Source organism: Myodes glareolus, chromosome 9 (assembly GCF_982192425.1).
Source record: "Myodes glareolus chromosome 9, mMyoGla1.1, whole genome shotgun sequence".
Classification (NCBI taxonomy): Eukaryota; Metazoa; Chordata; class Mammalia; order Rodentia; family Cricetidae; genus Myodes; species Myodes glareolus.
This window is the reverse complement of record NC_142034.1, coordinates 67,562,093-67,589,691: the sequence shown is the minus strand read 5'-3', so window position 1 is coordinate 67,589,691 and position 27,599 is coordinate 67,562,093. Positions and strand designations below refer to the sequence as shown.

The 27,599-nt window shown below is 47.5% G+C and overlaps 1 protein-coding gene across 2 annotated transcripts in view; it reads left to right on the top strand.

The window, feature by feature from the left end:
• Positions 1-1,834: 1,834 nt before the first annotated feature.
• Positions 1,835-27,599, top strand: part of Gria1 (glutamate ionotropic receptor AMPA type subunit 1) — a 319,398-nt gene continuing 293,633 nt past the window's right edge. For both annotated transcript variants that reach the window (XM_048437744.3, XM_048437743.3), the window contains exons 1-2: positions 1,835-2,241; positions 5,171-5,308. In XM_048437744.3, the coding sequence (XP_048293701.1) occupies positions 2,160-2,241; positions 5,171-5,308 (220 nt within the window). In that variant the 5' untranslated portion in view covers positions 1,835-2,159. The remainder of the gene's footprint in view (positions 2,242-5,170; positions 5,309-27,599) is intronic.

Below are 27,599 nucleotides of genomic sequence, written 5' to 3'. Positions count from 1 at the left end.
CAATGTTACATCCCATCTTTCCCATGCCGGAAGGGAAGTCTTGAGCAAATCACTGGGCCTTAAGTTCTTTATGAGTAGATGGGAATGAGATGACTATCCACAGGGCTTGTTGCACACACATATCCCAATCAGTACTTAGTGAGTTCTTTACTGCAAGGTAAATGATGAATAACCATTGGGATTGGAGACCCTTGAACTACCCAGTGAGTCTATAAGAAGACATAAGAAAGCACAAGGGACCTGGTAACCACATTGCTCCTCCTTTAGGGTTTCGATTGAGTATGCAGCAAGTCTCGGGATGTGATGGTGCAGTGCTGGAGAAGGATGCGGGGAGTCTCTTGATAAAATGTTCTATCCCGTAGCAAAGCAATACCTAGCACAGAGTCCGTTGCTTTTTCCAACTGCGGGACAAGTAGAGCTTGCTTTTCTGGTATGGCCCTGTGCTAGGCAAGCATCTCAATGAGGACAGTGAATCTATTGGTAACAGCCAAAGCCTTTAGGTTCACAGACCCAGAGCCAGAAAAATGGCTTCACCCAGTAAAGGCACCTGCTGGAGAGCCTGATAACCCGAGCTTAATCCCTGGTCCCCCATGATAGAAGAAAAGAACCAAATCCCACAGGTTGTCCTCTGACCTCCACTCATGTGTCATGGCGTGCATGGGTACACACCACACACACACATACACACACACACACACACACACACACACTTAAAATGTAGCAAAAAACATTTAAAGTTTAATAGGCCTCGTTGAGTGTTATCACTACTGACTCCTAGGACGCACAGGCACATCTGAGTGTGAGGAGAGATGAATGGCTGGGGTGTTGTTTCAGAGACCGGAAACAGGCGCCGCTGTTATTGACAGCCGTCCCACAGCTCACAACATCATCCTGAGCACAATATTCGTTCTGCCGTATCTCAGAGCCAGCTGCAGTCCAGCACAGTCCAGGGAGGCCCAGCCTCCTCTGGACACACACAATGTGCAGATGCAAGCCAGAGCAGCCTGTGTCCTCTGACTAGAATCAACGCAAAATGACTCATGTAATTGCCCTGTGTGCGTACCCCGAATCTTCCTTGTTCACCCACCCACACAACTCCGCCATTAAAGATTCCCGTGCCCTGTAAGAAAAAAAGAGGTGTGTGTGTGCGGGGGGGGGGGGGGGGCAACTTCAAACACTTAGGGCTTCAAAGAGACCACCCATGCCATTCCTAAAGGTGGAAGGGCCTTCTAGCATCCTGGTCCCAGTCCCGGGCGGTCACACTGAGGCTACTGCTGTTTGCCTTTCTCCGTGTCTCCCCTTTAAATTTCTGGAGAGGGATTTCTAGGGTCTCCCCCTTGGGATTTAGTTGTAGGAATAATTGGGCCAGTGGAGTGTAGGAGATATATCCAGCACAACCTGTGCACTACTGGAAAAAGTGACCTAGATCAGGCAGCTGGTGAATCCAGAGCTATTGTGGGGACCCCCTGCCACCTACTGACTTGCAACTGAACCCGCATTCCCAGTAGCATCATATCCCCTGACTGGGGGGAGGGGCTGAGAGCGCTCGCCGAGGAAGGTGGGGGAGGTGAAGAGGATAGTGAGTTGCCCCTTTATGGGTAAGCACCCCTGACCCTCCATCCCCCTCCATCCTATGCATCCACAGAAAGGAAAAGTGAGGTGAGGATAGGAAGGCATGGGTGGTGGGTAGGGGAGGCCAGTACAGAAACTCTGAGCTGGCTCCTGGGTGTCAGCATAGAGAACTGGCAGCCTCTGTGTGTGTGTGTGTGTGTGTGTGTGTGTGTGTGTGAGAGAGAGAGAGAGAGAGAGAGAGAGAGAGAGAGAGAGAATGGGAGGGTGAGAGAGGCTGGCTGCTAGAGAAGAGGAGGAGAGCAGAGGGAGAGGGGGAGCGAGCTAGCGCTCCAAGCATGAGGACGGGCTGCTCCCGGCTCAGTTAATCTGGCTGTCAGTCGGTGTTAAGACTGCAGTTTAACTGCTTGGCTCCCCTTCCAAGAGAAACAAGAGAAACCTCGCAGAAGGAAGGGAGGAAGGAAAGAAGCAAGCAAGGAACTGCAGGAGGAAAAGAGCCGGCAGAGCAGCAAGAAGAATCAAAGGAAGGGGAGGGAAGACCAAATCTATGGTTGGACCAGGGCTTCTTTTTCGCCAATGTAAAAAGGAATATGCCGTACATCTTTGCCTTTTTCTGCACCGGTTTTCTAGGTGCGGTTGTGGGTGCCAATTTCCCCAACAATATCCAGATAGGTGAGTGAGGGGGGGTAGCTGGGGAGGGACTTTGGGGATCTGGCCAGGGATTTTTTTTTTTTTTTTTGAGGGGAGATTTCTCAACCCATTCTCATTCAGAGCTGTTGTGCTTGGCAGCATGGCAATCGGAAAAACCAGGCTAGCAGGGAGGAAGACTTGGGTCGCCAGTGGGGAGAAAGGGGTCTCCTCCTTACCGATGCAGCAATGCAGCGAGGGGCACAAGGGAAGTATTCTATCTCGCGTGTGTGTGTGCGCACACACAGGTGCACATCCACCGCGCACCCCGAGCATGAGCGCCTGAAATGGAGGAGCCTCCGTTCCAGAGAGGGAAAAATATAATCAGACTGTGCTTCCAACAGGGTTCCGACTGTTTAAAGGAGTTAACTCCTGCGAGGCGGATGGTGCCCGCTCTTGTTGATTTATATAAATAAGCATGGTGGGTGTTGTGTGTGTGTGTTGTAATTATATATGAAATGTGCATATATAGCCTGAGTGATGGGGATGAAGTGCTGTTTTGGCTGGGGGAGGGGAAAGAGACCCCTCACAGAGAAGGAGTGGTGGATACTAGGTTGTCTCTGCGGAGAAAAGTCCCAGGCCCCACTCTGTGGCCAGAGCTCCATGGACCCCCTGTAGCTGACTTCCTTCTGTCCTCTGCCATGCTAAGCTAAATTCCCCATTCCCTGATCCTGGAACTTCCTAGCCTGTCTGTTCTCTCACCCTCGTGCCCCTTCCTCTTTAGTGCTCGGTCCACAGACACTGACACCAGTGCTCTAAGCACACATAAGCACGGGCGCCTTCCTCCACCCCCCCACCCCCAGCAGCGGTCCCCAAGCCTGGGTTCCACCCTCTCAACCTGCAGGTGGGTTTCAACACACTGCATGCGTCTCCTTCCCCCATTTCCCTTCATCTGATGGCTGTGCATGTGTTTAGGGGGAGCTGACAGGTATTGGCGTTCCCGCAACCATGGGGGAAAACCAGACTAATGAAGCTACAGCACCAGTTACAGGGCTTGGGGTCAGGGTGACCAGCAGCTCAGCATCCTTGTGATCCAGCATCAGCCAAGCTGCTGTGCTTTGAGACATGTTGGCTGACTGGCTTTCCGTGTCCGCCCCGCACCAGGGGCTGGCTTACTACAGAGAGTTCCATCTCAGCAGCTACTGCTTTTTGTGAGACTGTCTGTGTTTGGGGGTGGGGGTGGGAGTAATGGTGTTGTGAGGGGGATCGAGTGGGCCCACATGTGTTGCTAATGGCCTCTTTGGGCCTCTCCAGCTTCCTGACTCCTGGTCCTGTTGGGGGTGACGATGGAGTTACTTGCTTTGTTTCCTGACACCTGTTAAGCTGTATTCTGAAGTGTGTATGTGTGTGCATGAGCTTCTGCCTTACAGGCAAACTTGCTGCCTCCGGGAGACACTTCCCTTTCGGCCCAGTCTGTAGCTGCTCCCTCCCACCTCCCACCTCCCACCTGCTTACTTCCATTCACTGGAAAGAGTAGAAAACCAGGACCAGAGGAGTGTGGGGTGTGGTCACCTGGGAGGAGAGAATGAGGCATCCCCAGCAAGAGTGATCTTTTTGTAGTTTTTTGCTAGTTTGTTTTTGCTCTTTAAAATGGGGGTGTGAGTGTGTGTCCAAGTCACCTGTGCTGGCCTATGGCCTTTCTCGCATCTGTTCTAACCTACTGTCTATACTTTGCCAATTGTAATCTCTCGCCAAGGAAGCTGTGGACTGGCTTCTGCAGGTGTGTGTCTACACCATCACTGTGGTGTAAGAACTTGGGGTGTTCGTGTGGGCACACCCACATTTGCCCACATCTCTGAAGCTATTTCATGCTCGGTCTCAGTAATTGTTGCTCTTTCCAAGCACAAGGGAGACACTTCAACCAGTAGAACAAATGCTGAAATTATCACCCCCACTAGGCTGCCATCAGCTCTCCCTTCGTGATCCCTAACACAAGCCTCCAGCTCCATAGTTCGTTCTTAAAGCCAGTCATGTATCCACTGCACAGGAAGATGTCAGACCATTGCTGGAACTGTGAATTCTTGGCCAATCAGAGATAAACTTCCGTGTACACATATGTTGGAGTCCGGCTCCCAGAAATAGCTGATTTTAGTTTACAGGAATGTATTTCAATTTGTTTGCACATCCATAGTGTTGTAAAGGACAGCCCTGGTGTGCCCTTGTGTCTTGGAACAAAAGCCCTGTCAGGTATCTCCCCTGGGCTGTTTACTGAAAGAAGATGTTGACACATCTTGGTACTTTTAAGACCCCCACATGTGGAACAACGGCAAACCCTTATGTAACCAGACATTCCTAGGTGTCTCTCTGGGAACATGAGCAATGAAAGACAAAAGCCCAGAGTTCTCAGAGAAGATAAATAATAAACTTCGAAGGCAACGGACTGGTAACATTGCATGCATATCTGGCCAAGTCTCAGAGCAAATAGTTACAATGGTGATCCCAGGTGGTCCCAGGCCTGCATTTCTGTCACTTTGCCATGCGTCCTTGTAACTGAAGCCTCTGTGAATAAGAAATTGGATCCAAATAGATGAGATAAATGCAGGGAAGGTGTGTGTGTGTGTGTGTGTGTGTGTGTGTGTGTGTGTGTGTGTAAACACAGGCTCGTGAAGATTTGGCAGAAATGAGAAAGGAAAAAGTAAAATTCTGTAGGTCTCCTGTTTACTGCTGTTTGCTGAGCCAAGGGGCACACAGTTAAACATTGACGCAGAATGATGGGTGTTAGGGGTCCTGTCATAGAAGCTTATCCATAGAGTGTAAACTTCAGCATCCAGTTGAGTCTGTCTGGATTCCTTACTAGGGAGAGCTACAACCATAACTCTGGATTTACACGGCAGAGGTCTGGGTTCTCTGGAATGGGAAATGGAGACCTGTCTCTATCCCACACTTACGACATTGCCTTTTCCTTTCTTTACAGGGGGATTATTTCCAAACCAACAATCGCAGGAACATGCAGCTTTTAGGTTCGCTTTGTCCCAACTCACAGAGCCCCCCAAGCTGCTTCCCCAGATCGATATTGTGAACATCAGTGACAGCTTCGAGATGACTTACCGATGTAAGTAGCGGCTGCTATTTCTGCCCGGCCTTTCTGCTCTAGACCCGTGGAGGGGAGGGCCCGTGGGTAGGTGCTGTTGTTGTTGCAAAAATGACTCCAGTCCTCATTTGTCTTCGTGAGAGAAGGCGCTTCAAGGGAAATTTCCAGAGTCTTTGAAGTGGTTCCCACGGTCTATATTTTGACCCTGCTGCACTTTGTGGAATGGATGTTTTTCACCACCATTGAGTTTTCAATGCCAGTCTGGTGGGGGTCTCAGGTGGACTGCATCTGGCTTCCTCCACTGGGGCCCCTTGATTGGGGAGTTTTGCAAATAGGCGGCTGCTGAGAGATGGGGAAGGAAGGGCTCTGATTTGAAGACAATGGGGTTAAAAATGCCTCATTTTCATTTCCTGCCCACCGGTCAGGAGAACAAAAGTGTGTCTATGTTTTATAAGCACAGGTGGATGCGAAGCGTGTTCTCTTTGGGCAAAGTGGGTAGTGGTTATTGAGATCTGGTGACTAGGTGATTACCAAAGAGGTGTGGTGAAGCAGCTGCCTGGTTGAGACGGGTTGTGGGTTAAGAGGAGAAGGATCTGAGAGTCTACAGAGTTTTAGTCATGACCTTGGGACATGAAACAGAACACAGGCCCTCCACGGAATGCCAAGGGGAAGCTACAGCAGGGACATCTGGGACAACAGCATTGTAAAATGTGTTGAGCAAATGCCACCAACACAGGAACCTAGCAAATAAATATGGATGTGTAGGGGGTGGTGCATGGTTGTCACTCTGTGTCAGATGAAGGCCTAAACATTAAACAGCAGAGACATTGTCCCTCTGGGGACTAAGCTCCAGTGGAAATGTGTGGCAAGAAAGTGCAAGCTTCTGGAATGAGGAATGGTTGCAGAGTCCAGACTAGACTGAGTGGGCACCGTGGGTTTGGTGAGCCACCGGCACCGTTGACTTCCTGACCACTGCTGAGCCGCAGATGGTGGGAGGCATGGATGTGTCTTTTCTCTCTCCCCCACATTCCCTTATGGAGGCCTCTCAGTGGTTGCTGCTGGGGAGACTTTGAAGTCTCCATATAAGAAGAATTTGGGATTTCCTCTGCCTCTAAGAGTGTCCACAGGATAATGCTGATAGGAACTCCAGGAATTGTGATTTACCAGAGGGTTTTGGTAAATGCGTCACGGGGGCATGGATGGCGGTATTCGTTGTCATCCCTTGATTGCTGGTTACAGACCTGTGGAGCTAGCTACTCCGGGAAATCGTCTGTTTTAATCCTTGGTGGGGCTTTGCAGAGAACTGCTGTCACCCTCTCTGAGACAGGAGCCAGAGGTGGGGCAGCTATGGAACAGTCAACAGTCACAAAGTCAGTGGAACAGTCAACAGTGGTCCTGTGACCCCCCTTCTACCCTCAGGTCCACATTTCTGCTGAGTAGTAAAAGCAGGTAGATCCACCTATCCTTAACGACAGCCTGAAGTGACAGAGGGTGTTTTGATTTGATGAGGCAGTGGCCTGATACAGCTTCTAAAGAGATCAACTCCAGTCCCAAGTGAGGGCTGTGACCTTGCGTAGGAGTGGCCCTGTGGATGATAATGTAATGACTCTGTATTCTGGTAAAGCTCGGCTAGAAGATCTTCTCTGGTGGATTACTTGTTGTATTAGTTGATTGATCAATTACCTGACAAGAAGCAGCTTGAAGTGGGAAGGCTTTATTTGGGCCCATAGTTTAGAGTCACAGTCCCTCATGATGGCGATGACTGTGTGACGGGAACCTAAGGCTGTATGCTCATGTTTGAGTAGATCAGGAAGCAGAGAAAAAGGGGGCGTTAGGGTTCTAGTGGTTTTCTCTTTCTCCACTGTTATTCAGCCTACTACCCAGGCCATGGCTAGTGCTTCCTGTTTTCAGGGTTGGTCTTCCCCACTCAGTTAATGCCCCCAGACATTCCCAAAAGTGTGCCTCACTGATGCCCTAGGTAGTCTTGTTGTCAAAGCCAACCAGTCAACTTGTCAAAGTCAACAATCACACTCATGATGTGGAAGAAAAATCACTAACATCGAGTCTGCAAAGACATCCCAGAAAGGACTTGAGAACAGTACAGAGCAAGTGTTTAATCACTGGTTAATCTCAATTCCTTTTCCTACGGCTTAGAGAAGGTCTATGAGGGGAAGGTTTGAGTGGGATGTCAGCGTGTCTACACCACCCAACCTCTTGTATGCTTAAGCAAGTGTGAAGATGCCTTTGAGTCTGGAGAGATGACCCAGCAGTTAAGAGCATGAGTTACTCTAGCAGAGGACCCAAATTTAGTTCCCAGAACCTACATCTAGTGGCTCCCAAGCACCTGTAACTCCAGATGTAGGGGATCTACACCTTCCTCTGGCCTTCATTGGTACCAGCACACAGTGTGTGTGCGGGGAGAGGGGGGATATCTTTAGAGAAGAGGTCCCAATTTTGTTGCTTTGGTCATACTTTCAAAGGGGCTCCACTGCTCAACAAGGACAAGAGAATCAATGAGAATAAATAGCTGACACATGTACTCTCAACTCACAGGGTTGAAAAGTCAAGACAAGATAAGAAGGACACAATGAGGAGGAAATGTTCGAAGGCAAGAGGTGGTGTTTCTTGTCTGTTATCTTCACAACCCAAGAACTGATCTTGCAGAGAGCTGATGGCTGATTATTGGGGAGGTCAAAGCGTGACACAGGCAAGGTTGCCCATTACAGGCAGTGGATCTGAGGTCTTGAACTCGATGCCTGTTATATACCAGCACACTGATTGGTACTCATTTCTGCTCTGTGTGTCTGGCAGTTCTTTCAGTGTTTCTTCAAGTGACACACCAAGGTGGCCATTGGAAACAGAGAGAGGATAAAACATTGGTTCTTAATTAGATTACACCCCTGAAGGAGACGGAGGAAGGCTAGCCAAGAAGGAGGAAAGTGATTTATGCTTAGACCTTCAGTTTCTGCTCTTTCGTTCCAAGACTAGAGGGAACCGGGGGGAGCTGGGGTAGCAGCGGCATTTTGGTTCCTGCCTGCTACTTTCACAGGAGGCTGTGGGACCCTTTGTGACTATGTTTGTGTGACGCATCAGTATGGGAATCTGTCCATCTCTCCCAGTTTGAACAGAGTAACAACAATCAAAAGAAAGATTGTGGTTCTTGGCAGATTGGGCTAGTTCACCAGACATGGAAAACGATGTAAAGCATGTTGTTCAGATTTAGCTTTATGTGTTTTCTGAAATATGAAGGAGCCATTACCTCAAAATAACGCCCCATTCAGTTTTGACTTCAGAAAATGAGCAAGTGTTTATCCTTTCGATTTGACCATTCGGTTTTGTTTTGGATGCGTTTTGCTATTCGTTATCCCTCCACCAGAGGGTGGAGAAAGGAAAGGAGAGGAAACATATGAGCTGTGCCTGCTAGAAGTTTCAGCAACAGGCAGTCTGAGGGGAGTGTGGTGAAAACAGCGCAAGGGATGCCGGAGAGACTGACAAGCATCCTGTCTCCCGCTGGCTAAAGGGAGAGTCTGGTGTCTTTGTAAGAACATTCCTCACCTGCCATTATTTGGGGGTGGTGATTAGATCATCAGTCCAAATGTCTGGGAGTCTCCTTCTAAGTCTACAAAGACAGGGTAGGGCCAGCTCTCTGTAAAGCACTGTGTACAGGCTGGTTATCCACCTGTCTTCATGTGGTAAGAAAGGATAAGGGAACATGTGACATGCTACATGGAACTCCAGTTACTTAGTGCTCTGAGGAACACTACTAGAACCCCATATTAACCTTTTCATGTATTCCTAAATTCATTATTCTGTTCATTCTTCTCTCTCTCTCTCTCTCTCTCTGTCTCTGTCTCTGTCTCTCTCTCTCTCTCTCTCTCTCACACACACACACATACACACACACACACACACACACACACACACACACACACACAATTCCTACTTCATCTCAAGCCCTGTGCCAGTTGTAGGGACTATAAGGACCAAAAAACAAAAACCAGAAACAAAGACCCAGCTTTTTGCAGTCTGCGGTTCAGTCAAAAGGTTTCTGAACTTGGGTGCACACAGCATCCACCCGAGGGCTGGTTTAAAGCAAGGCTCAGAATGGCTTCTCTTCTGCCAGAACCAGAATATTCGAGAGCAGACCCAGAAGACTATGCTACTTAATATGGGCAGTGCAGCTTAAGCAAGGCTTTTAGCTAAAAAGTCTTCCATTTCTTCAGTAAGCATTTCTGAGCCCTTAACCAAACCCAGGCAGCACGTTAAGTACCAGAAATGCAGACAAAGCTAAGACACGTTCTCTGCCCTGGAGGACTTCATCCCCAGCGAGGCACACTGTCCTGTAAGAGAAAATTAAAATGTAATGCTGTACGTGCCTTAGCAGAGATTTCTAAGGAGTGTTAGAGGAACAGGGAGGCCTGGGGTTGGCCTCTCAGAGAGTGTGGAGGAGAAGGAGGGAGGACAGGAAGAGCAGAGGATGGCACTTTCTGGGCTGAGAAAATAGTGGGTGTAGAGGGGACACATTAGCGAACTTCCCCTCCCAGGTCTCTAGTTGCTCTCCAGGTGGGCCTCTCAACTTGGCATCAATCACATGCTGTGGAGGGGGTCAGCATGACCAGCCAGCCAAGCAGAACAGACTGCCGTGGGAAAGGGTAAAATTTCATATTAAAATGTGGATGTCCCGTCTTTTTAAAAGTGTAAAAGGCAGAGAAAGATTCGCACAAGACTGGATCCATCAACCTCCGGTCATGGAGGAGGGACCTTGTCCTCCCTGAGGATTTATGTGCAGCTAGGACAAGGCATTGCTTTCAGTGGTGTAGCCACTGGCAAGGCGCCCAGGATCTTGCCAACAGCTCCTTACCCTGTGGTCCTGTTAGCAACCCTTAGGAAATCCTTTGGAGCATCAAAGGTAAAAACAAAAATAAGAAAACAGAAGAGGGGCCTGGTTGAGACGTAGAAGGGAATTCATGTGAGTGGAGAAGATAGGAGAGAAGGCAAGGGGTCACTATGGTCCATATATACTACATATGTGTGTGAAATGTGGTGAGAGCATAATTGTAGATAATTAACATATATGATAAAATATAAATTGTTTTATTGAAAGATGAAGCAGCCTTAAACCCCACGTCTATGTAGCCTAGATTAATAGAAAAGGGGTGGGGAGTGACTGTCCAGATGGGTCCCTTCCTGATCTGCCCGATTCTGTTTCTTAACCCACTGGCTCCCAGAAACATGGCCTCTGCAAGCCTCACCGACCTCTCAAACAGCACTGCCCATGTGGAGAGTCAGCCATGGCTCGAATGTGACCTGGTCTCCCACGAGGGCACGTCTCCGCACTCTGTGCTACCAAGTCCACATGCAAACATCCCTAACATCAAGGAGCAAAGCCCAGGGCACAGACACACAGCAAAGGTGACAATAAACAAAGTCACAGTCAGGAGGAGGGCAACATCTCTGCCACAGAAGGACTCCTATTGTAGACCTGCTTGTGGTTCCCAAGGGTGTTCTAACAAGGCTTTGGGTGCTGGCCGCAGGCAGGGGCCTCTTAGCTGCTGTATAAGCTTCATGCATCCCTTCAAAGCTTCAGACTCACAGGCCACAGATTCATGCTGCTCACCCTTCAGAATGCATTTCAGAAGGTAGACAAAAATCATCTTTTCGATCTCCTTTTTAAAAATTAATGTGCAAAGCAATGCTGGGCACACATTCCTACCCACCATCTATTTTTCAGAACTGAGAATTAATCTGTTTTGTTTTTTAGTATAAAGCTCTCTATATAAGGTTTAGCCAAGCTCTCTTTATGCCCTGTCGTTCATGTGCTGTTGTAATCAGATGATTTGCTGTGCACAAGCCAGTGCTCACTCTGATTTATTCCCTTTAGTGTCCAGGATTATGTTATTCTAATGTCTACCATTCACCCTGTAAGAAACAGTAAAGGACACAAAAGATGTATAACACCTGCTCATTGCTCAAAATAAAAATCAGCCTTATTATAGAAATGAAGAAAGTGTGGCTGGGGTGAGCAAAGGCTATTCCAGAGCACTGCCACTGACTCAGCCCAGATGTTGTCACAGATATAACAATCCCACATTACAGACGCCGATACCGAAAATAATGGAGATTGTTTGCATGTTATGCAAAGAGCCTAAGTTAGTCTTTGAAGGCAATTTGTGGGAGGGAGGTTTCAGAGTCAATGACCTTTTCCTTTTTTAATGCAAAGTTGAAAGGGCCCAGGGAACACATGCGCCCAGGGAACACATGCGATTGTGGAGGTGGCGTCTGATTCAGGATAAAATAACACAGACACTGTGGCCGTGGATAGTGGGACTTCAGATGAAGGGAGGCTTGAGTAGGCATTGGAGGGTGGATGAGATGTTAGTGACGGAGAGGTAAGGAGATGTGTAGAGAGGATAAATTCATAGTATCAATATCCTCCATCTGCCTTAACCACACTGTATGTGCCCATTTTCTGAGCTTGGAGAGGGAGAGCTTCCGTATTCCTCACTTCCTGGAGCAACACGAAGGAACACAGATAGGGCTCCAGATAGGGCACCAATGACAGACCAGTATAATGCTGCCACCCAAGTCTAGCTTAGTGAGCTACTGTGCACAGAATGGGGTTACTTGCAGGAGTATGAGTGAGGGGTTACTTACAGGAGCACAGGACGCTCAGTGTCAGCTACATCACCAAAAGGCCCATCCCAGCATTAAAGCTGCCTCCCTGGGGCTCCAGGCAGGCTCTGCATGCAGCTTGGCTCCTAGTAGATTTTCCTTCTTCAACAACTGCTTTCAGCTTTGCTAACCTTGGGAAGGACCTGCAGACATTTTCTTAGTATCAGCACTTTCCCGAACCTTCAGAGGCTCCTTCGTTTCCTGTCTTATGAGTGTCTCCTCCACCAAGAAAAAACTGTCTTAACTCAGAGGAAATGACCGCACTGCTCACCCAACATACCCATACCATGACTCTGGATGACGGCAGATGTTAACAGTTCTCTGGTTGATATGACCACCTGTTTGGACTCCTCCATCTAAAGAGACATGGGTGTTGATGCTGGCGTGTGGTTGGCTTTCGGTTATCTTCCTGAACAGAGGCTATTGACAGACACCTCCTCCTCTGGGTCAATACCTCTACTGGGAGGAGGAAGTTGATTGCTGTCTTCTCAGAGCCTGAGGGCAAAGTGGTTATATGAGCTGTTTGGGAAGCGGGAACATCCATAGACACGTTCAGTCACTCAAAGCGCCCATCGCTGCCATCCCTGCAGTGCGTGTCCCATCAGGCCCCTTCCACACCATGCAGACAGCTGCGGCTATTCACACTCTTTCCAGCATGACCTCAAACTCCCTCTCACCTCAGCGTTCTAAGCAGCTACTGCAAATTGGTCAGAGTTCGCTCCCGAATCCATTTGCCATTCCAGAGCATTGCAATAGGAACCAGGGGAAAGAAAACGTAACCAACATTGATTCTCCCCTAAGGGGCTCAGGGTCTTGAAGGGTAAACCGGCTTCGAGAAAGAGATGATAAAACAATATGTTGTGTGCACTCTTCTCTCTTCCCCCTCCTCCCTTCCCTTGCTCCCCCTCTTCGCATCTTCTTTGCTCTTTCTCGTGCATGTTCCTTAGAGGGAACTTCCTCCGAACTCCCCTCTCACTGTAAAGAAACTTCCAGCTGGAGCCATGCAGGTTCTGTAGAACAAGAGGATTCAAGCAGAAAGGCAGATGGGTTGATGACCTGCCTCAGGTGTACCATGGGTGGCACAAGGGACAGGGATTGAATTCTCCAGGTTCAGATGCAAAGATCTGTATTCAAACAACATACTGTATTCTTATTCGGATAGTCTTGGAGGTGTCTAAGCATCCCCCCAGCATCCTTCTGCCTTGTGTGGTTGTGCATGCAAGTGCATATGTATGTAGGCATTGTACATACACATGGAGGTCAAAGTTCAACCTCCAGTGTTTTTCCTCAGAAGCCATCCACCTTAAGTTTATTGTGTTTGTTTCTGAGATAAGCCTCTTGGTGCGATCTGGGGCTCATGGATTTTTCTAGGCTAGGCTTGCTCGCTAGAAAGCCTAGGGATCTACCTGTCTCTGTCTCACCAGGCTTGAAAATGCGCACCCTCACACCTGGCTCTATATGGAAACTGAGAAGTGAGCTCAGATCTCCCTGCTTGTAAGACAAGCCCTTCATCATCTGAGCATCTCCCGGATCCCTAAGACTGGATGTTTATGCTGAGTGCATATGAAAAACTTCAGAGATAGAAGTGTCTTTCCAATCTTCAGGTCAGGGACAGTTCTTAAACCAACCAAGACTATAAGGGAAACTACACCCCACCCCAATATGAAATAGCCACATATGGTATGGAAATGCTGACATGTTCATTTGGGGTCCAGACATATTTAAAGGGAGCTTACAGTTAAGACGATCAGAAGACAGCCCGTGCTCATGTGTGTCCCAACTAGGAAGAATAGCAGATGTGTCAAATAAAGTAATTGATTCTGTGATGTGCTAACGGACCAGGTCTCTGGGAAAGCATGTAACATGTAGGAGCCAACTCTAATCAGGGGCATGCTAGGGGGTCTGAGAGGAGAGCAGAAGCTTGAGATGGTATCCCAGCAAAGATGAGTGGAAGATTCTAGTTGTGTTCTAGGCAGACGCCTGCTGGAGAGACACAGGGACATGTACGGCTGGAGTCAGGCAGTTTTACACATTCTAAGCTACAGAAAGACACCTGAGAATTTTAAGTAAAGAAGAACTTCAGACTTGGACTTTCTTAAAGGGCGTCAGATACTGGTCCTGGTCTCCCCCTCCTTAAAGTGAAGGTCTGTGAGTAGGTGGGAGGTGGTGTGTTGCCACACAGCAGCCTGAAGACTTTGGGCTGGATTATAATGGCCTCTGCTCCACTACTCCTATATCCAATATAGGGTGAAGGTAGGCAGGAAACGGCAAGAGACCCTGGCAGGAAGGGGAGGCTGATGATGGTATATGGAGGAGTGGCTGTATGTGGCTCTATAAGCCCATAGGGAAGTATCTGCGAAAGTCTCTGGCTGATCCTGGCAGGTCATGGAATTCTGGAGACCCTGTGCACAGCAGGGAATCTTGCAGGATCTATCATGGAAGGATATGTCATGCCAGGAGTTGGCTATGAAGACAGTTGTATATGGAGTCCAGTCTGCCCATATGGGGTGGTGGTGGTTCTCAGTTTCCTGATGCCTTTCCTTGAACCTACACAATGCCCCTCCTGTATGTACTCACTGCTTGAAGGCCTCTATTTCTTTCAGGTAATGCAACATATTCCATAATCACAGCACTTGGTAGACTGAGGCAGATGGATAGCCATGAGTTTGAGGCTATATCTGCCACATGATGAGTTAGAAGTCAACCTGGGACATATAGAAAAATCTTGTGGAAAAGGAGAAAGGAGGAAGAGAGGAAGGAAAGAAACGAGGCAGTAGAGGAAGGAAGGTGTAAACGAGAGAAAAGGGGGAAGGAGGGAGAGAAGCGGGGGGGGGGGGGGAAGGGAAGGAGCGAGAGAAGAAATCTGTCCTGCCAGCTCCAGCTCTGTCTCCCCGCCTGAGCCTCCTTTGCTTTCTTGATCCACTCTCTCCTCTGCACCTTGGTTCCAAGCACTTCCATTCCCTGCCAGAGTCATGCATCCCACACCCTTCAGACCTCTCTGTGGGGAAAGGCTTGAGGTCAGCGACCTTGGTTTCTTCAGTGGCTCATTATCATCACCACAGAGTAGTGTGCGGCAGTGCTCACCGGAAGGATGAACGGGTGACGCGCCAGCAATGGCAGTGTGGAGAACAAGGCCGCCTGTGGCTGTGGAGCTGGGGACACCCTGATTCTGTTGAGTTCTGAGGGTTCTGGGGTGGGGGCTGTTTTCAAATCCTCGTGTCGTTATGATGTGTGGCTGAAAGGCAACAGGGTGAAAGTCAGATGCTCTGGGTAAGGCATCAGGCACCTTTGTCTTGTTTTACATGTGTGTTATGTATGTTTGTGCATGAATAAATGCTTGTGTGTATATTGTGAGTGTGGCATGAATGTGTGTATGCTCAGGTGCACACACATATATGCCCATGGGCAGAGGAGAGAGGAGGATGTGGGAAATCCTTCTCCATCAGTCTCCGTCTTGTTCCTTTGAGACTTGGTCTCTCACTAAATCTTAAGCTAAGCTGACGATCAGCAAGCCCCAGGTACCTGCCTGTGTGTGTCTCCAACAGCCCTAGACTTACAGGCTCATGCGTGGCTATGCCAAGTGGGCACTAGGTTGTAAACTCAGGTCATAATTGGGCAGCAAGCCCTCTTACCTACTGAAGGCTCTGTCTTTTTACCTAAAAGTATCACTAAAGCCTGGCTTCTTCTTTGCAGAGGTGTGAGCCTTTGTATCTGTTGCTGCTCCTTGGTTTCATTTAAAAGACTGTGGAGATAACACAGACCACTAGTAGTTATCATGGGGATGGGGGACTACATGATGAAGGATTCTACTCCAGCCCCATGAGGGAGATTTCCTTTCTTCTGAGATGAGAAGATGGCTCTCAGCTGGGGTACAGTGGTCTGAGTATTTCCAGTTTGCTTCCTAGACATCTGTGCACTGGGTGGGTTTTCCTTACCCTGCTGTCTGCCTGCAGCTCCCATCCAAGGCATGGTGGTAGCCCTCAATGCCTGCCTCAGTGTGTGTTATGTAATGGTTCAGTACATTTAAGCCGTTTGCTGTACTTTCTGCTAGCTTCGGTAAGGGACACCAGGTGCTCAGGTGACTAGACCTTTCTTTCCAACATCTGTAGCCCTCTCCGTGCTCTTTGGTATGTCCTAGTCAGTCATCCTCAAAGCACAGAACAGGGCAAGGTCACTGGAGGTCCAGGACTCAGGGCTTGAAGGAAAAAACTAATATGAATGAGATAGGTTGAGGTTAATGAAATCATCATCCAGTGGCTGGGCGCCTTTTAGGATCTTCATCAAGTAGAAGTTTTAGGATGAAAGAGATGCTCTGAGATTATCTTTTATTTTATATCCTTCAAGTACAGCATTTTACAAAGCATCATGGGAACAGAGATACTAAACAAAATTAAATTTTGTGCAATTATAATACAAAAGATAAATTTCGCATCATTTTGTGAACGTATCAACTAAGACTTGGTAGGTGTGCTTGCTCCTTTATAGCATGATTTTCGTACTTATGTACAAAATAAGTAAGTAGTAAGGCTACTTCTGCTACACACTCATTCTTAACAGCTTCCCCAAAGATCCTGTACATCCAGAATCTGCCTTACATACACAGCCTCCTTTTATTGGGTGTCAAATTTATAACCTTTTTGTCTTTTTAAGAACATGTGATGATTGTCTTAAAAGCCTTTTAAAGAAATAAATCCTTCTTAAACAGAGGAGATTTTCGCTCTATTTTATTTAACACTTTAAAATTACATTTATTTCTTTTCCTTGTGTACGTGCATTTCACATGTGTGAGAGTCAGAGGTCACCTTGCAGAACTGGTTATTTCCTTCCACTTTGTGGGTCCTGGGGAATCAAACTCAGGTAGTTAGACTTGGCAGCAGGCGCCATTAACTTCTGAGCCCTCTCACTGCCTTATTTTAAAAACTTTTGATCCGATTCTGTGGGCAATAAGAGCAACAGAACTATTCTCAATGAGCACAAATGCAATATTTAGTACAGCAGGATTCTGATAACTTGTTGGCTGCTGGTGCTGACAAGCACTTGCAGAATGAACTTCTGTGTCTAGCTACTTTCCAGATGTACAGTATGGGGTGCTGAACGCAGAGTCTCCAGGTCATTAGAGCAGGCCAATGCCATTACTCATCTGAAAAGGCTTTGAAAAATCAGAAGTGCTGGGGAAAGGCAGGGGGATATAATTACCCAGGCTTCTTCTCCATTAACATAAACATACCATGAATACAATGTGACTAATTAATCTTTAATGTCTTCCTGTGAGGGTGGTCATTATCTATGAATGGATTTCTTTTCAGGGTGGGAAAAAATTGAAATCGCAAGACTAAGTTTATCCCAGGCACCAATATGTTTGCATTGCTAACGCATCTCAAATGGTTCAGCCTGTAAGAGTGGACATAAGAAAATCCTTGTTTGTAGGGATAAAGGCCACCCCTGTTTGTGCAGGGGACAGTCAAGGCTCCATGGAGACAAGGGCTAAAGCCCCACTTTATCTGAATAGTTTTTGTTTCAGTTTGTCTCTCGATTCAAGGAGTTGAATTGGTCTTAAGATGGAGTCAGGGCCTCTTCATCATTAGGCTGAGCTTTGTGGTCTAACACAGGTTGATATGTAGACAGATACATATCAGCCCAACAACACTGGAACCCCTCACTGGCCCTCAAAGTCCAGTAGAAGAGGAACTTCCCTTTCCCATGAGCAATACAAAATCCTGGTTCTGGCGTCATTCATTGAACGCAAACCTGGGCACATGCTCATTTCCAAATGCGTGAAGCATCAGGATGCTAACGTCTTGTGATTGCCCCAGACATGTTCAAATGATCATCCTTAGAGCCTGGAGGGTGAGAGTCAGCACATGATCATTGCCTTGAAGCAGTCTTGTCCTAGACCATGCCACCTTTAACGCTCCACCTCTAATCTGGTCAGCCTGCCCAATGGATGTGGACACGGGAGAATAGTTACCCCAGAAGAAGCCAGTATGTTATCAGCCCCAAAATGGAGGTCAGATGCTCAACAAAACAAGACAGGCGTTCTCCTACTACACATCTCTGTAGAAGGGAAAATTCAGAGTGGAGGGAGCGCGACCATTGTAGACCATAGTTCGTGCGCGGAACTGGAAGAGTCTCCAAACGAGAAGCAAGACAAGTTCACCAATCAAGGTGATCAGAAGGGGCAGAAGGTTTGAAACTGGTTATTATTCATTAGCTAGAGCCGTGTGAGATTTTTGATACAGCATGCGCAGCCAAGAGGAAACCTGTGCCCATTAAACAGTTGGAACAGCGCTGTCCATTTGCATGGGCGTCTTTGAGGCCACTCTCTGAAGTGTATTAAGTCTAACGAATCTGTCAATCTCCAGGCACCTGTACACTCTCCCAGCAACAAGGCGGTCCCTGCTCGGCTCACTCAATCCACTGTGCGCAAACACTTTCACAATCCCGGTTGGAATCTTGGCTGCAGATTTGCTAAGCCCACACCACCAGATGGTCCCATCTTCTAATTGGTTCCATCTCCTCTAGTTTTTGGCAGAAATGAAACTTTCCTGGGCCTGAAGAAGGGAAGCCAGGGAGAGCCAGGATCACAAGAAGGAGGCTTTAACCCAGGCTAAACAGACTGAGGTATTAAGTCGGTGCTTATCTACAGGAAGAGTGGCATGGTTCTCTTTCATAGGAGGTCATGAATTGACAGCGCTTTGTCATTCTCCAGCATGGGATTGTCATGGCTGGAAGGAGATGCAGCTACAAAGACCAGCTGATCTAGTGCAGGATGTTGATGAAGTCATTAGTTTTTGCAAGCTTAGTGGTAGGTGACATCATTACTGTTAGGCAATTCTTTACGTCTCTCCTCCAACTCTGTGATCGATTCATATTGTGTCAGCCCGTATGACTCCCCCTAGAAAGTCAGCTATTCAGAGACCTGTTTCAAGCAAGACCCATGGGAGAGGCCTGGATAACCTGCTGGTCCTGGGAGAAAGAGAAACACAGCTGTCAATGGTGGCCAGAAAAACTCATGCACTCAATGTCATAACCAGAGGGATCCTATCCCAGTGACCTGTGAACCTGTCAGGGCTTCAGGAGGGACACATTGTTGCACATCACGTAAAATGTACTGCCTTGCTTTCCAATTGAAAGAAGCAAACCGCCATGACTTGTCTCGTTCCAAGAGAAACACTGGAGGATGATAGTTCTGGTCCTGGGCTCTCTAAACCAGGTATTGTAGTAAGGGAGGTAGATCATAAACACACTTAAATTTTCAAAAATTATTTTCATTTTATTTATATGTATGTGTGTGTGTGTATATGCCACGTGTGTTCAAATGGCCCTGAGATCAGAAGAGGGCATCGGATTTCTTAGAGCTGGAGTTATAGCACATTCTGAACAGTCCCGTGCAAGTGCTAGGAACCTAACCCTGGGTCCTCTGCGAAATCAGGAACCTCAAGGATACAGAAACCCTGAGCATTTGAGCAGAGGCCAGGATTCCTAAAGCATTCTTTACAGAGAGGGCATGCTGCTGGTTGCACTTCCTGTAGTAACTCCAGAAGATTAAAGAGTGGTTGCTTATCTGGATAGTTGGAGGCACATGTGTGCATGCATGTGTGCGTGTGTGCTTATGTTCATGCCCGTTTCATTCTTCCACAGGAAAAGAACTCCAATTTTCTAGATATTCCCTTCCAAGCATGTGACTGCGAAATGGGTACTGGGTTTGAAATTTGTGTGAAGCCAATACTAGGTTGAAGAGCTTCACCCTCTCCCTGTGTCAAGTTCCATTTGTTAGTTGAAGTGGTTGATGAGGGATGAGCCCGCGCATACCCGACACAGCCTAGCATCCCTCATGGGTCCTGTGCTACAGCCTCCTAGGTCGCAAGAACATGACCTCCCTGCTCGCTGCCCTCTGCTGACTCTTACTCCAGACAAGAAGAGCCGATATGGGAGTGGAGGGTAGACGCACGGAAATTTACACAGGCATAAGGGTCCCCATGAATCTAGAATCCAGACAGGTCTTAAACTCGGAAAACTGTTTGACACAAGTTGTCCTTCCTAGCATTTCTTCCTTCCTCCAGGTTGAGTCTCAGTGCATTTGGATGTGGTTTCTACCCTGACCAGTCTAGTGAACCGATTCCTTTTGGGTTATGTGGACAGTTCTCAGTGGCAAAGCTCGAGCTTCTATCTTTGTTACTTGTAATCTGTGCTGTATGGTGGTCTTCACACCCCTATCAGGTACACTTACTTTACAAGCCTGTGTCTGTTTTTCAGCCTCACTATTGGGGTTTCTTGAAAAAATAAAATAAAATAAAATAAAAATTCTGTTCCGCTTGCCTCGCCAGTGTTTCCCCATTGTCCAACATGCGGTCCTCCGCATCTTGTGTCCAAAACAAGAACCTACGTATTTAGATAAAAAAGCAGAATGTGGCCTGTGTCCTGCCCTCTCTACCCGTTATTACTGTGACATCATTCAGGCTCAGGAACAGCTCACAGCCTCCTCAGGTCTCTCAACCCCGCACCCCCACACATACCACATGCTGGTCTTGCAGTTCTTCTGACAGTTAAACGGCTTGGGCCCCATTTCCCTTTCTTTTCTACTGCAGTTATAGCTTCTGCCTTCTGCCGGGATTCTCCACACTGGGATCCACTGATACACAATGGGCAGACAGTTTCCTTCCTGCTGTTTCTAGTCTTAGACATCCTTTGTCTGGAGGCATTCACTGAAGCTTCCCCACCTTGCAAAATCAGCCCAGAATCCAGGCCTATTTCTACTACAGTCTTTCTTGGCCTACGTAAGACATATAACTCCGATCAATCCATACTCCAGACAAGTGGGCTCCCGGTATTGTCAAAGCACATCTCTGAACCTCTCATCATGTCTCTTCTCTTCCTGGTACTGCCTCCCCATGTAGAGTCCTTCCTGCACCCACTAATACTCCATACACACATTCAGTCCACCAGTATTGCCTGAGCGTTAGCCTCTCTGCATCAGCCATAAAAATACAGCAGCAAACCCACCCAGCAAAGCCCCCATACTCTTAGGGCGGACGCTCTGCAGAACAAATAGAAACAACGAATTTAAGTACATCTTCAAGGCTGCAGACTCGGTCCGTGGATACACGGGGCAGAGGAGCAGCTGCCGGTGGTTGGTTCTCGTGTTTGCCTCCGTCTCCATGTGGCTTGGGGCAGGAATGAAAACTTCCCTGAGCCCAAAGAGGGAGAGCAGGAAGAACAGGAACAAGTGAAGGGTATTGTAAAACTCCATAAAATTAAACAAAACAGGTGGATATCATCCAAGAGAGATTTTTAGAAGGATGGCGGTCAGGGTGCTGGCCTCTCTCTTGGTTGCTGTGACAAATGTCTAAGAGAAACAACTTAGCTCATTGTTTTAGGTTCCAGTCCACCGTGCCACAAGTCAGAGTAGCAGGAGTGTGAGGCCGCTGGTCACACTGCATCCTCCGTCAGGAAGGAGAGACAGAGAGAGAGAGAGAGAGAGAGAGAGAGAGAGAGGCAGACAGAGAGAGAGAGAAAGAGAGACAGAGAGACAGACAGACAGACAGAGAGATTAGTGCTTGTATTCAATAAGCGTTCTCCTTTTACCAGATCCACAGCCCATGGGAGGGCGATGCCCACAGTTAAAGTGAGTCTTGCCACCTTAGTTATGATGATAATCTGAGAAAATCATCACCAACACACCCAGAGATTGTCTCGTTAGTGATTCTGGGTCCTACCAACTTGAGAGTCAGATTAACTATCGCAGCCCTGTGATGGATGGAACCTTCTGTAACGCTGGGAGGTATAATTCTGCATCCTGCCATCTACAACAGGAGCCCCGAACCATGAGAATGAAGTAAGCATTTGAAATCTAACTACTCCAATGAAAGCTTTCGCATTATTCAAGCTTAGTAGTTTTAAGTAGCCACAGATGGATCGTGGTTACCATGGTAGACAATGTAGACCTAATGTTCAGAATATTCCAGAAAGGAAAGAATCGGCATGTATACAAACTGTAAAACAAGAGCAAGCTTGCATCACCAGGGAACAAAAAGCCAAATGAGGTTGATGTAAAGACTGCTGGGCAAAGAGGAAGGCAGGGTTTTGTAATTTTGATAAGAATTTCAGGTTAATTCTAAATGCAATACAGTTATTCATGGTAGTAAAAATACATGGTTTCACTTTAAGTCATCATGTTTCCCTACGGGAAACTGATACAGTGACATGAAAATGATGTGTGACAACCAGTGTTGACTGTGTGACGAATACTACCAATGTCTTAGTTACTTAGAACCAAACTTTACATCACATGGTCACATGCTTGAACCAATGGGGCCACATGACATAGCCATATGACAAAGAAAATGGCTCCATAACTCTCACGTAATGACCCAGAATGCTGCAGGGTGGCCCAGGGAGACCAGTTCAGAAGCTCCAGGAATAATGGGTAGGAGGGGTGATGGTGGCATTGTGCACCAGATAGTATCTGTCATCCTCTCTGCTACTACCACTGTCCTGTAAGGCCATTTCTCATTCGTTCTGTAACACGTTATTAATTTCCCTTTTATTTCATTGCCCCTCTTATATGGGCTCTTATTGTCCCGTTTGACTTCTTACCTCCTGTACCCCTCAAAAGGCCAGAACTGACTGTGGATACCCTCAGTCCTTAGACAGGCCTGTACAGTCAAAGTGACTAGGACAAGTCATAAATGCCCCTAGGGTAGGATAATGGTTAAGAGTGAGGATTTTGGTTTCCCTAATTTTGGATCCCAGGTGATTTTTATAAGCGACTTAACCTCTCAAAGCCCTGGCTTCTCATTTTGTAAAGCAACAATAATGACGCATTCCTCTTAGAGCTGCGTGGACTGAAGGAGATAAACTTGGAAATGCTCAGCGTAAGACCTGGAGTACAGCAAGGACCAGGAAACTGGGAGCGATTGTTGTTTGTTCAATTTAATTGCTTGTGATGGCAAGCTCCTTTGGAGATGCCCTCCAGGGTCTTCATCAGAAAAGTCTAATGTTCTTGTCGAAACGGAGGGCATGGAGAGTAAAAACATCCAGGATGGAATCTGTAATTTAGTTAGGAAATATCTAGGCCCAGAGCCTCTTTGATGTGAAAATGACAAGAAAAAAAAAACACCAAAATAGAGCCACCCCGCTCTCTCTGGCTCCTGTCACCATCTGCCAGGTGGTGCTCTGCCGCTCTCCGGGTCTTCTTTGGAATCTGTGTCCTTAAAATAATAAAATAAAATTTAAAATTGGCCCTGCTTTTACCAAGGCACAACGAGGCAGCATCCATCAGCTAAGGACATAGCCCATGCTGCCAGGGGGATATATAGGGCAATGATAACTAGTTCCTTACCAAGGAGCTGATTCAGGAAAGTGGGTTCTAGTATAAAAATTAGTAAGATGATACCGTGCTTCAAGTTGAATGGCATCTTGATCAACAGGATTGCATGAGTCCATGGGTGACATTACACAAAGGGACTGTCTGAAAGTATAGCCAGAAATGGGGATGTGAGAATGAATGACTCATCAGTTGTCAGAGTGATGGAGCGGCTGAAGCCATGGCTCAGGGCTTGAGTGCCACCATGCTTAGGAGGACCTGTGTTCAGTTCCCAACATCTATCTGAGCAATTCACAGTTACCTCCAACTCCAAGAGATCCCACACCTTCTTCTGACCTCTACAAGTACCTGCACACATGTGGAATATCCAAACACCAGCATTGTAGATAAACATAAATAAAAACATAAGTGAAAAACAAAATAAAAATTTTTAGGTGATCGAGAGTGAGTTTGGTAAATTTAGAGATCTGTATGAATCTTTGTACAAATCAAACCTTCTAGAAGATGGATTTGGGAGGAGTAGCTTGGCTTTGAGCTACAAAAGGTCAGGTGACTGTACTTTAGAGGATAGAATCTTCCGGTTCTATCAGGCCGTATACCACCTTCTCTTCTTCAAACAAGGAGACTGGCTAGAATCAATCATCTTTGGCCAGTGTAAAGTCACCGGCTGGCTAATGGTGCCATGACATCCTCATATCTAAGCCACAAATTCCCGAGAGCTCATGGCAATCAGGACACAGGGACTGATTGCCGGTGGGTAAGGGGGTTGAGGGGTTCCCATTAGCAGTTTGGGGTTCTGAAAAGTGAAGCCAGTGTGTGTGATGGGAGTGTGGGGTGATGAGGGTTAGTAGTCTGGTCATCTGGTTATGATGGGTTGAACACGTAAGACGAGCTGCTTTGATGCAGGTTGTTGAGGACCAGTCAGGATCTTCCTGTGTCTTGATAACTTCTGAAAGAGAGAGGAGGAGACAGAGGGCTGTGGGTTGAACCTGGAAGATGCTAGGAGGAGGAGTGGAGGTAGATCTTACCAAACTACACTATATATGTGCTAACTTCTCAAATAATTAGTAAAATATTACATAAATAAAAAGGGAGAACATAGAATTTCGAAACTCTATAGAGTTCTTGTTCTGACCTCTATAAGTACCTCCAGGGACTCACTGCCTGGCTCAGCTCCACCTTACCCACGGTCAAGCGAAGCATTAAAAGGGCAGAGCAGCTTGCCTGCAGCCACGTGGAAACCAGGAGCAAGGTTGTCTGATTCTTTCCATGCCCTTCACCGTCCTTTGGATCTAGTTTGCCACCCAGAGCCGGGACCCTCCAGACTCTGATGCTGAGCAGACACTTTCCCAGTTTCTCAGCCTAACCCAGCTGCCATACTTCTCTATCCTGCCTCTCAGAAGCAACAGTTCTGGGTAACCTGCCTCCGATGTCCACCTGGGGAACCCCCAAATGGCTTCAGAATAAAGTGGGTAGAAAGCAAGTATTTTAAAGTTAATACACAGAGTTGTTTTTTAAGAAATTAAAGGGCCAAGAGAAGCCAAGAAGGCATTGAGACACCGTGGAAAGGTGACAAGCCTGGGAATTACTGAGATACCATGAGAAGGTGACAAGCCTGGGCCCAAAGCTTCGCCATTTTGACCCTGGAGAGGCAAAATTTACGCTGTACCAAGGCTTCACCTGGAGGAACTAAGTCAGTGCTTTCATATGTTATAAAGAACTTCGGGTAACCAGAGACGTGGCAAGTTCTTCTACAGGGGAGTTGATGGAGCTACCCAGGAGTCAAGGTTGCCCTTATCCCAAATTTTTCTAAGTAGTCATATTATCAAAGGATCTCATGACTTGTCTGTGGCTCAAGAGCTCAAAGCACGCACAGATAAGTGACCAGGGCTCCATTTTCCTGACTCTGGGCATCTATTTCCCCATCAGGTGTGTTGCTGATGTGCACCAGAATCTGAATGGTATCCACAATGATTTCTGGGTTTTTATGTCCTAGAACAGAAACTTGAACCCGGGACACAAAGACCATGGGGAAAATGGAGACTAATAACCAAGATAACACTTCAGGGACTTCAGACAGGCAGAGTGCTGAAGGCCCTTTTAGGTCACTTGCACAGGGCTGACCACATGCATTTTTCTACTGCAGGGTTTGTTTTTGTGTTTGTTGGGCTTTGTTATTGTTTTGTTTTGTTTGAGCATGCTCTGTCCTTGCATGTAGTTCTTGATCAAAGAGTGGAGGAGATCTAGTCCTTTCTCTCCTTTTTCTTTTGCTGGCTTCTTGTACATTGTCAATCTTGATACCTGCCACTGTGTGGCCCCTGAAATCCTGGTCCTCTGCCCAGCAGCCTTCTGATTTATGATGCAAGCCATTTGGCACAGTTCATAGAAATCAACCATTGGGTCCATGCCTGCTCTCTCTAGTACCACTTGGCCAGCCACGTTTCTGGGCAGAAGCACCGATGCCTTGGGATGGTGCTATGGATATCACACAGTTTCTCACTCCCCATTCCAGAGCTCACATGCTGAAGTCTACCCTGAACAGGTACCCTGAACAGTCTACCCTGTGGTATTTAGACATTGGGCTTTGGGGGATAGTTTGCTTTAGATGAGGTTCTAAGGATGGGTTCCCTATCATGGAATTGGTGCCATTATTATAGGAACCAAAGAGCTTGCTTGCACTCATTCTCTGGGTACCTGCTTGAAGAAAAGATTAAGAGTAGGGACTGAGGAGATGGCTTAGTCTATAAATTGTGTTCAGTGTAAGCAAGAGGACACGGATCTTGATCTTCAAAATCCCCACGAAAATCCACAGGAACTGACATTCATAACCCAACCACTGGAGCTGGAGACAGGTAAATCCCTAAAGCTTGCTAGTCAGTGAACCCAGCCAGCCACTCTGTGAGCTCCAGGTTCAGTGAGAGACCCTGTCTCAAAAATAAAATAGATGGAGAATACCAAGGATACCTAACATCAACCTCTGGTACGCACAAATGGACACACACTGAAAGAAGGAAAAGTAAAGACGCAGAGATAGAGGAAAAAAGGAAGGGAAGGGAAGAGAAGGGAAGGAAGAAAGGGAGAGAGTGAGTGAATGAGGGAGGCAGGGAGGGAGGCAGAGAGGGAGGGAGGGAGGGAGGGAGGGAGGAAGGGAGGGAGGGAGGGAGGGAGGGAGGGAGGGAGGGAGGGAGGAAAAGAAATGTGCCCCCATCTTGAAACCAGGAAGAGAGCCTTGACCAAAACCCCATTGCTGTGCCCATATCCTAAGCAGACCCTCAGACACCAAGGAACTGCTTAAGCTGCCTGTTCCAAGGAACTTCGTTATGGAAACCTAAGCTGATGGGTACCACTGGCCACTCAGGCATCTATCTAGATGCAAATGCATAGATGTAGACAGCAAGCAGAAGACACCATTAACAGTGAAGGGCTGCCCTGGGAAAATTGGGGAGTCCTGCATATGAGACCGAAGATTCTAACAGTTCTGGCCCAGTGCCCAGTCTTCTTCTGCTTCTCTTCATCTCACTAAAGCAAGAAAATATGCACATCTGTTACCCACAAATACCCTGAATTCCCCCGCCAACGCAGATCCCCGGGAAAACCTAGCAGAGGCAGAAGAGAGGAGGAGGTGTGCCAGGCTCGGGCGTCTTCGAGGATGAGGGCTGGTTTTATGACACCCTCCATCTTAGTCTCTTCACTTGTCCAGAGTCGCTGAACCATGGTGTAACCCTGAGAAATCACAGAGGCAGGACAAGGAGGCCCCAGCCTCTGTCTTCAATTAGTCTGCAGTCCCCGGTGCCTTGCTGATCTTGTCTCTGCTTCCATGCCCCTCCACGACCCCAGCTCCTTTCACAGCCTGTATTGGCTGTGCATCCCTGCTGACCAAGGACCGCACAGAATAGTGATTATCAACCTGCACAAATCCTCCCTCCACCGGCATGGGATGAAAAATGGCTTGTAAGACACTGAGCAGGAAGGCCTTTCATGCCAAGTAAACACTGGCTGGGTTTTGCCTCAGCTCTGGATACATGTACCCCAGAGCAGCCTGTTGTAGCTCACCTCCAGGCCGGAAAATTCCTACTCATGCTGGATGACGCAAATGAAAATCCAGTGAACTTGGAAGGCCTTCACACTGAGCATGTGGCCAGTCCCACGCCCACTCTGGGCTACACTGTGACTTTCCATGGTGACAGCTCAGCACCCGTCACACTGGGGTGGGGGATGGTTGTTTGTTTTTAAATATAGACCTTTCCTTACTTGTGCTGTTGAGGACCCGCGCGGGAAGTCACCATCCAGGCTATCATCCGGCAGATCTCTCTT